The following is a 10,880-nucleotide window of genomic DNA, read 5'->3' on the forward strand; positions in this document are numbered from 1 at the left end:
CCTGTACAGTACACACTGCTCCTCGTGTCACATCCTGTACAGTACACACTGCTCTCCGTGTCACACCCTGTACAGTACACACTGCTCCCCATGTCACACCCTGTACAGTACACACTGCTCCCCGTGTCACACCTTGTACAGTACACACTCCTCCCCATGTCACACCCTGTACAGTACACACTGCTCCCTGTTAAAGTTGTACACCTCCCTGTGTAAACACTCTGAAGACTGTTTTGCTGTCTGTGTAGTGCAATCCTCAGTTTGAGTGCATTCCCTATTGAAGCATATTCTATCCATTATGCCTGCATTTACTGCAATGTACAGTGCACATGTCTTTGTGTAGCAAATTGTTCAATTTTTCCAGCTGCTTAAGTGACATTATGCATTAACACCAGCTTTATAAATGTTTTATTTGTCTTTACTTGTCCCCTTCTCCTGTTACAGTCTCTTCAGATTGGATACCACCCATCATCCGTCAGGGCCCCTCTAACCAGACATTCGCCGTTGACTCCACAGCACAGCTACAGTGTCATGTGATTGGGAACCCTCTTCCCAGTGTTCACTGGCTGAAAGATGGGCAGAGGATCCTGGGTAATGACCCTCGCATTAGCATGCTGGATAACGGGACCCTCCAAATTACTAATGTACAGGTAGGACCTAGACACTGTCAGCATCGAACATTGTATCAAACTTTTGGGACTATCATAGAATTTGGCTGCTCCTTCCTCATTCCCAATTTCTGGGAATTTTTCTGCATTACCTTTTCTCTGATATAAAAATGGAAAATGCCGGACAAAATAAACTTAATAGATCAGGGCATAGCGTGTGCAGAGAGAGAAACAATTAAAGTTGCAGGTCTGTGACCTTTTAACAAACGGGAAAAGTTTGAGATGCCATTAATCTGTGGTATTCACTAGCCCAGGTTGTGCTGGATATAGGGACATTGAGGAGGAGACAGACAGATTTTTAATTAGTAACATGAAGGATTATGGGAGTGGACAAGAAAGTGGAGGTGAGATTGTGATGACGTGATAAGATCAGCCATGATTGTTTTAAATGGTGGAGCAGGCTTATGGGGCTAAATTGCATTTCCCTTCTCCTACAGCATGGAAATAGACCCTTCGGTCCAACCAGCCCATGATGACCATGTTCTCAAACTAAACTGGTCCCAACAGCCTGTGCTTGGCCAATATGCCTACAAATCTTTTCTATTCATGAACTTATCGAAATGCCTTTTAAACATGGTAACTGTACCTGTATCCACCATTTTCTCTGGCAGTTCATTCCACACATGAACCACCCTCAGTGTAAAAAAAGTTGCCCCTCATGACCTTTTTAAATCTTTCTCCTCTCACCTTAAAAATATGCCCATAGTTTTGGACTCCCCCACCCTAGGGAAAAGACAGTTGCCATTCACCTAATCCATGGCCCTCATGATTTTATAAACCTCTATAAGCTCACCCGTCAACTTCCTATGCTGCAGTGTAAAATGTCCAAGTCTTTTCAGTCTATTTTTATGTGTCAAACCAGCAACATTCTGGTAAAACTTTTTTGAACAATGTCCAGTTTAATCATATCCTTCCTATACCAGAATGACCCAAACAGCACATAGTACTCCACAAGGATTCTTATGTTCTTAATTAATAAGTTTGGATCAAGATGGCATAATGACAAAGGGAAAGTCTGTGATTAAATGGAAGACAGGAGAGAGTGAACAATAGAAAGGTTAGTTCACCAGGGCCATGGGGAATGGAGATGGGGCAAGGATAAAAAACAAAGAAACAACATTACCAGAGTAGGAATGTTGGGAACTGACTGACTTACCGTGGAGCCCCTGACTGTACACACTGGACCTGCGGGACTGACCATGGGCCAATGCCATAACTGTAGAGATATGGACGGGCCGTGACCCTGAACGCCCCAAGCAGTGATCCAAGCACATCCAAATCCTTGGACTGTGATTGGGCAATGTCCTTGATTTATTGTGACCTCATGACAAAGGCAGCCCATCCCACCTTAATACAACTGAGGACTCCTTCACTTAGACTTTGAGACATGACCATTTGCTTGATGTACGCACAATGTGTTTGACGTAGTTTTAATGGCACAGGGTGTGAGACTAACCTGGCATAGCACTGTATAACGACATTCCAATCTCTTGACTGATATTTTCTGACAACTATGAATAGCTGCTGAGCTTTATGTTTACGCCAAGCAGCATGCCAAGCAGGAGTGCTGCGAGTCTTTAAAGTATACCAGGGTTAGGGGGGGGTGCAAAGTTCCAAAAGATAAGGATGCTATGAGCATCAGAGTTGGCATAAAGTGAGCACCATGAAGGCAAGTGAGCAGCCCTGAGATGCATATTGGTCCAACCCATGAGATGGCTTCTTGTCCCTGTGCGCAAAGCGAGATGTGCATGAGAGGTGCTGATGTGCTCCAAAGTGCAGCATTGAAGTGCAGAACCATACTGAAATGGGTCAGAGATGTGCATGAAGATGATGCAATGAAGCTAGTGCATGTCAGATGTCAAGGTTCTTGGGGCTTGCCCTGAGATGATAGTGCCAGGTCTCCAAGATAGAGATCCAGAGGATCAAGTGGTGAGCTGGAACTGCCAGGTAACTGTCATGTCGGGAATTGTCGGTGTCTAGTTTCTATCCGATAGGCGGGCAAATGGGAAACTACATATTAATGAGTTAAGATTGGGTAATAATGAGGTGTTAATGCATGCAAATAGAGCTCTCAGCATTCACTAGAAAGAATCTTATCCCACTATTATCTACCTTAATGTTTTTCAAGACACCGATAACTCCTTTTTAATATTGACATGCCCCTCCCTAATCTTACCATCAGCCATTTCCTTCTCCTTGGTGAATACTGAGGCAAAATACTCATTAAGGACCTCTCTCACTTCCTCTGCTCCTATGTGCTCCACGCATATATTCCCTCCTTTGTCTTTGAGTGGGCCTTTCCTTTCCCTAACTACCCTCTTGCTCCTGGTATACCTAGAAAATGCCTTGGGATTCTCCTTAAACCTACTTGCCAAGGACATTTCATGGCTCCTTTTAGCCTTCCTTATTTCTTGTTTAAGTTTTTTCATGTTTCCTTTATATTCCTCAAGAGCTTTGTCAGATTTCAGTTTCCTAACTTTACATATGTTTATTTTTTAAAATTTTTGAATGAACTTTCAATATGTCTTGTCATTCAGGTTTCCTGAATTTTGCTGTCCTTATCTTTCATCCTTGCAGAAACATGCTGATCCTGAATTCTCATCTACTACTGTTTGAAAGGCTCCCACATGTCAGATATGTATTCACCCTGTAACCGCTGCCCCCAATCTAATTTCTCCAGCTCCTATCTAATACTATGGTAATTAATCTTTCCTCAAATTAGCACTTTCACCCAAGGACCAGTCTTATCCTTATCCACAACTATTTTAAAACTTACAGAATTATGTTCACTGTTCCCAAAATGCTTCCCTGCTGAAGCATCAAGCACTTGGCCAAGCTTATTCCCCAGTACAAGGTATAGGATATCCCCTTCCTTAGACTATCTACATACTGTTTCAAGAAACCTTGTTAGATGCACCTAAGAAATTCTGCCCCATCTAAGCTCTTAGCACTAAAGGAGTCCTTGTCAATATTAGGGAATCCTGTTACAGTACTCACACTAAAGAGAATTTCATTCTCAATCATATCCATGGGGCTTAATTAACGAATGCTTAAATTTCTGGTCTTCTGAATTTGATGATCTCTTTCTTGACTCTTCATACAGTTGAGTTTAGACTTTCTCAATTGCAAATTATCCCTTTTGGATAATAAATACACACTTATGGAAATTTCAAACTAAAATGCTTACACTGAGGCAACCTATTTCTTAGCAATTCTAAACTATTTCCCTTTTACTGGAGAAACTGTTTGCACATTTAGCTTCAACCGGGACTTCTGGAAACCCAAAACCAAAAAGGTTTTCCTCATTATTGGCGTTTTCCTTAAGCCAAACAACAAACCCCATGATTCAGGATTCTTCTAATTGAAGCCTGATGCACTATTTACTTTCTTCACCTATAAACCCTCTCCCAATATAAACAAATTCCCAGTGTCCTCCAAATACAATAGCTCTCACACTTGTCTTTAATAAGTCATGGTTTCAAATGCCTTACAAGTTAATCATGAAACCCCTTCATAGACATAAAACATAAGCCATGTGCCACTAGTTCAAAATACAAACTCTAAACTGTGTGTGTTTATTTTATATATATAGCGTTCAAGAAGCACCTAGACGAACACATGGCTAGAAAGGGAATAGAGGGATAAAGTTCCTGTAAGTGAAGACAGCTTTAATATGGAAGGGTAAAATATGTCAGTGCAGGGCTGAAGGGCCTGTTCCTGTGCTGTATTGTTCTTTATTTGAGGCCTTCATTTCCACATAAACTCCTGTTGGAATGTTGTCTGATACACAATCCCCTGGCAATACCCTGCCTCACCTCCCTTGCAATGTTGACAGATTCATCTATCCCCCCCATACTGTTACAGCTCCAAGAACCCAGACTCCCCAACTTGATTGTGATTTTCCACACTGTTTCAATTTTCTAACATTGGGCTGATATCAGTTTATTCAGTATTAGAGGTGCAGAATCCCTGGAGTATTCCATTGGGTGCACATCACAATCACAGGTTATTTATTTCCAGTGATAGTCCGAATGTCAGCCATATCAGACCCACTTCTAGGTTCCACTCCCTCAGCATAAATTTGAGCACAAAATCCAGACAACAAACCAATGTGTTCTTTCTTGCACTTGACAGGCACCTTGATATTAATACTTGGTCATGTTCTATTTAAATTTATGTGAAAAAAATTTGCAATGGGATGAATTAAAGCTCTTCCTGGGTGAATAATCTGAAATAATCTGAATGGGTTTCTTCATTTATAACTGTCTTGCGACGTGGCATGACAAACAAATTAATTTGAATCATGTGATATTCTGTAACTATCAGAGTTCTATCATTGCTATGTAAGCCTGACTTCTCAATTGTGTGGAAGATTTCATGTACCTATCATTCTCGAGGTGTTCTATGGTTGTTTAACATTAGTATAGATCTTCTGATTGATGCAGTTCATGTGTGAGGGATTAATCTACCTTTGCTATGTGTGGTATTTCTATAGAAGCTCTAACTGTAGTTTAACATCCATATAAAAACAACACACGAAGAAATACATTAAGAGTGTGTGATATGTTGGTCTTTGCAAATTGTAACATCTAGTATTATGTGTTATATTTTACTCATTCATCTTTAGGTGCAAATGCAATTCCTGCAGGTTTTATACTCAATATTCCACTTGAATTCCTTAATGCTTCCATGAGTATTGTGTTCCCTGTGATATGGAGTGGATAACAAGACATGCAGATCAGTAAGACCAGTCCTTGCCATTATTTGCTGCCCCATTTGGAATATATCAAGTGATTATTGTTTTCACTGGCTGTATGCAATGCTTAAACTATCAAACTGGACTCCAGACCACAAACCTGAAAATTATTTACCTGAGCCAAGGCAGTAATCAGCACAACTGATGCATTTACATTAATCTTTGTTCCTCTTTGCAGTGGTAAAAGTGTCTCTCCCTGAAGAATTTATCAACACATATTGAGGTTTGGAAATGAATGGTTATTTCTCATTTGGTGAAGGGTTGTCACCAAGTCAAACTGTTGTTTCACACTTAGTATGTCAGTATATCTTTAAGAAACATGTTAATGTTGTCATTCACTGCATCATAACATGTGACTTGAATGTATAAAAATTTCAGACTCCATTGTAACACAGGTCAGTTGAAGCGTGACATGCTGATGGAAGCAGAAACAAGGCACTGAATGGGATGATCCGCTATAATTATTTTCATGAAAGAGTTGAATTGCTTACTCCTTCCATGTTTCTATGTGCTGCCTTGTGGTAGCCAAATAGCTTAATGTCAGCTCAGATTCAGACATGCCTATCAATGTAATATTTGTATGTATTAGTGAGTTGTAACAAACATTTATTGGATCCTTCTATACCACATTACCCATTTAGCAGTTTCTTATGTTACAATAAATAACACAAGTATTGCCACATCAGGTAAAATACCTTGCTGGAGGTAAAATCTGCAACAAAACTATCTGAGTTTCTTCAAACAATGTTGAACTACTATGAATGTTGGAAATCTGAAAGAAAAACAGTGTATGCTGGAATCAAGTAGCATCTGAGAAATAAGAACAATGTTAATCTTTCAGGTTGATTACCTTGTGTCAGAGCTGCAGAAAGTTAAGAGTTGAAACTGAAGCACATTACTGCAGATGCTGGAATCTGCGCTGAAAACAACAAATGCTGGAGATCACAGCAAGTCACGACTCTGATGAAGAGTCACCTAGACTCGAAATGTTACCTTGCTTTCTCTCCATGGATGCTGCCTGACCTGCTGTGATCTCCAACATGTTGTTCTCAGTCAAGAGTTGGAACAGGTTTTACTTGAGTGCAGTGATGGAGAAGAGGGGAAGAGCTAAAAGGAAGGTCTGTGACGAGCTGGAAGGCAAAAGAGAGTAAGTAACAAAAGAGAATGGTACAATCAAGGCAAAAACGTGGTGATAGTGAGAAAAGTAAAGAGGTGAAAGATGGGTCTGCAGGAGGTGTAAATGGACATGACAGTGTCATGGCCAGAGGTGCTGCATTTGTTTAGGTAAGAATCAGTCACTATGTTCTCGGCACAGTATATTTTCGCTGCGTTTATAGAAGACAAAACTTGCTGTATGTTAATCAATCTTAGCTAGGTAGTGCACAATCATGTAGCAGCTCATTGACAAGATTGCTCATGAACCATGAGTAACATTGTCAATTGATTTTTCTTTAATATTCATTCATAATATGAGGGAGTTGCCGGCACAAAGTTGGTGGTGAGCTACCTTCTCGTACCATTGCAGTCTTTGAGGTGATGGTACTTCTATTGTAAATAGAAAGTTCCAGGATCTGGATCCAGCAATGACGATGGACCAGCAAAATTTTCCAGATTAGTTCAGCAGGTAACTTCAGGAAGAACCTGAAAATAATGGCGTTGCTATACAGGTGCTCACCTGACAACCCCCTCCCTTCTCCTTCCAGGTGAGAAGTTTGAGGAATGGAGAGTTATTGTTGAAGACACCTAGGTAGTTAGTACATAATGAATGAAGGTGAGTGACTGAGTGAGTGAATGCCTGAAGGTGACTGATTGGCTAAGTGAGGATGGCTGTTCTACATATATATCAGACTGACCTGCATCTGCCCAGTCAGATAACACTCAAGGAACAGTCTGACAACAAATGACTCACATCATGAAAACCAACCTGGCACGTTTACCTCCAGCTATGCAGTCAGTCATCAATTCACATGTTACCTGTCACTGGTAATTCACAACCAGTCACAGCTGAGACCCGCATTATATTTCAGGCACCATTATTTCTAGTTAAATTTATTGGTTTTTCTGGTTACTTCTGCCACAACCCAGCTACTCTGCTTATAGAGCAAGTGGACACGCTTTCAGTTTTATACCAATTTCTACTGATTTTTCTTTCTGGGAAAGTACCCTTTTCCAAACCTAACATAGACAAAAACATATATATCACAGTCTTCCAGAAATGCTGCGACACAATCACACATTGACAGAAAGAACTTTCATTTCCACAGCCTCTTTTGCAGGCTCAGGACGTTGCTTCACAACAAAGAAGGTACTTTTGAAGCAAAGACAGAAATCGCTGGAGAAACTCAGCAGGTCTGACAGCATCCGTGCAGAGAAAGCAGAATCAATGTTTCTGGTCGAGTGACCCTTCAGAATTGCTTCAGCTTTCTGTTTACAGATGCTGCCAGACCTGCTGAGTTTCTCCAGCAATTTCTGTTTTTGTCTTATACTTCCAGCATCTGCAATTCTGTTTTGTTTTAAATACTTTTGAAGGGCAGCAACTGTTGCAGCTTTGGGAACACAACACCAGTTTGCACACATCAAGATCCCAGAACAAGAAATGGAGTGAATGACTAGATAATACTTTTGGATGTGCTGGTTGAAAAGTAAATGGCCAGGGCAGGTAAGGTAGCCGTATTCCCGGAGCTTCTCACTCATTAGAGAGAGACGACTAGTTTAACATGAGGTTGGCATGGCTCCGGTGAGGGGCCACACTGAGAAGGCAGGATTTTCATGGCAACCTCAGCTAGTATGGGAATTGAACCTGCGCTGTTGTTGACATTCTGAAACCAGCCATCCAGCCAAGTGAGCTAACCAAACCACAGCAACGCCATATGACCATTTTACACACACATTGGAGAGTAGATAGCAGCTCAGCTGAGCTCTTCATCCGAAACACAGCACCTTCAGTACTGCTCCAGTCTCTAGATGTAGTTGCTATTTCCTAAGGTGTGATGATGATTGGAAGCACTTCCCCACACCAAGAATGATGGAAATCCAGAACTCTGTTCCTCAGAAAGTTGGGACTATTATATCAATTATAGCTACGATTGGGAGATAATTTACTGATAAAAGTATTGCGGATTATGGAGTGAAGGTGGATAATTGCTGTTGAGGGCTAAAACTGCAGTGATCTGATTGAATAGTAGAACAGACTTGAGAATCACAACAGCTTGTTCATGTTCTTGAGTTCCATATTGCATCTATTTGTTCGTGACTTCCCTATATTTGATACGATTTCTTCCCCGCCGAGAAAGTAGTTTGATTCTTCCTGAAAACATTCAAAATTGCAAAACAGTAAGAGGTCAAACAGTCTTAAAATGCGCTTGTGAAATTTCTCTTAATGGAATTGTGAGAATGTCTTCTTTTGCACCATAATGAATGACCTGATGAATTTGAGTGCAGAGGCTTTCAACTATGATTACTGAGAGTGACATTCTGTTAATATTACTCTCATGCTTTCTGCCCAGTCATGTAGAATATGATACAGCCTCAATCTTTTTTGTTTAACAAAACTCAACTTTAGAAGCTGGTCATTGAGATCTCAAGGCAATTGCATTAACACAAGAAACCCTTTGTGACATTTTGTCATGAAAATCCACAATGACTGCAAAGAGGGGATACACTTGCAGATTATAAACTATTAAAGTTAATAAGTTACACAAGCATTTCCAGTTGTAGTGATTCCCAACCTGAATGGTTGCACTTTGAGGTTCAGTTGCTAGAAGCATCTCATTCCTTAACAAAGTCACTGTTTTGGTAGAATTAATGGAATAAGGGTCGGATTCACAGGCCTTTTGCACCCTGACTCTTAATGCAATTCCAGTAGAGTCCATTGCATTGCAAGCACTGACTCCCAGCTCCTATTGTAATTATAGAAGGTCTGTTACCTAAATCACGATCCCAGAAGCTAGTGACAAGGTGCAGAAGCGAAAATGCTCAACACAAAGTGGACAATGTTAGTGTGCTCTATACTTGATTTTTAAAATTCAAATTTAAAAATAATGGCTTGTAAAATTATTTTTGCATTTAACAGAAAAGCAGTGTAATAAGTTCTGACCTTACACTATTTTTCATCACCTATTCCCCCAATTTTTTAAGGCTGTTCCTTTCAGTTGAAGCAGATGACAACCTTCATACTATATTCCAGGATCTCTGTGCTCCTCCTCTTCTGATCTTTCTTGTATCACTATTCGCTCCATTATTGGTGGCCAAACCTGCAGCTGCCAATGGACCATTTGCTCTGGAATCCTGTTCCTCAGTCTTGCCACTTACCCACCGTTTTCTTCTCACTTCTCAGACCAATCTCCTGGTTACATGTCATAATATCACAAGGGGGAAGTAGTACCATAGTTGTGATGTCACCGGGCTCACAGTGCCAAACTAATGTTCTGGCGACATAGTTTCGAATCCTACAGTGGTGAAGATGGTGAAATTTGAATTCAGTAAAAAAAAAAGTAAAGTGTTAGTCTAATGATCACATAACTGTTGCCATTTGTCATTAAAAAAAACACATCAGGTTCACTAATGTCATTTAAGGATGAAAATCTGGTGTCCTGACTGAGTCTGGCCTGCATGTGACTCCAGACCTACAGTAAACGTGGCTGATTTTTAACTGGTCTCCAGGCAATAGGGAATGGGCAATAAATGCCAGTCTGGACAGTGATACCCACGTCCCATCAAGGAACAAAAAAAAAATTCCTTAAATAAATTTGGAATTTCTCTCAATGAAAATGTGAGAATACCTCGTTATTGCTCCATAACAAATGACCTATTCGTAAATTTGCGAGACTCTCCACTATGATTTCTGAGAATGATATCATGTTACATCATCCCTGCTCCCACACCGCCCCAACTCCATGTTGAATTTGGCACTGCCTTAGGTCTTTTTCAATAGCTTCATAAACTCAGTTACTGTGATCTCAAGGTACTTGTATATTTTTGTGATGTTGAATGTTGTCGCATTTTGTTTGACAACATTCCTGTGAAATGCTTCGGAATGTTGTCCTATGTTCAAAGAGCTGTCCATCAATCATTCCTTTTTATTTCCTAAAGTGATAACATAAAGGCCTGAATCAAATGACCTGTGCAGGATTCTGTCCTATCACTGTTTTGGATGTTATAAAATGTTAATTGTAAGATGTACCTCAGTTTTACCCTCCACAGCAGCAGAAGTTTAAATAAATACTAATATTTCATAATAATAGTTATCATGTGTTCATCAGGACAACACGATGTTGATAAAAAACTAAAAGAACTGCGGATGCTGTGAATCAGAAACAAAAGCAGAAATTGCTGGAAAAGCTCAGCAGGTCTGGGAGCATCTGTGAAGAGAAATCAGAGTTAACTGTTTTGGGTCCCCAGTTTTGAGGAAGGGTCACTGGACCTGAAACGTTAACTCTGATTTCTCTTCACGGATG

General features: G+C 40.4%; 1 protein-coding gene across 1 annotated transcript in view; it reads left to right on the forward strand.

Annotated features, from left to right (window-relative positions):
- robo3 (roundabout, axon guidance receptor, homolog 3 (Drosophila)) overlaps positions 1 to 10,880 on the forward strand; it is a 508,257-nt gene that overhangs the window by 396,742 nt on the left and 100,635 nt on the right. Inside the window, exon 7 of the mRNA XM_048615373.1 lies at positions 445 to 650. Within this exon, the coding sequence (XP_048471330.1) occupies positions 445 to 650 (206 nt within the window). The remainder of the gene's footprint in view (positions 1 to 444; positions 651 to 10,880) is intronic.

Source organism: Rhincodon typus, chromosome 32, assembly GCF_021869965.1.
Source record: "Rhincodon typus isolate 14 chromosome 32, sRhiTyp1.1, whole genome shotgun sequence".
NCBI lineage: Eukaryota > Metazoa > Chordata > Chondrichthyes > Orectolobiformes > Rhincodontidae > Rhincodon > Rhincodon typus.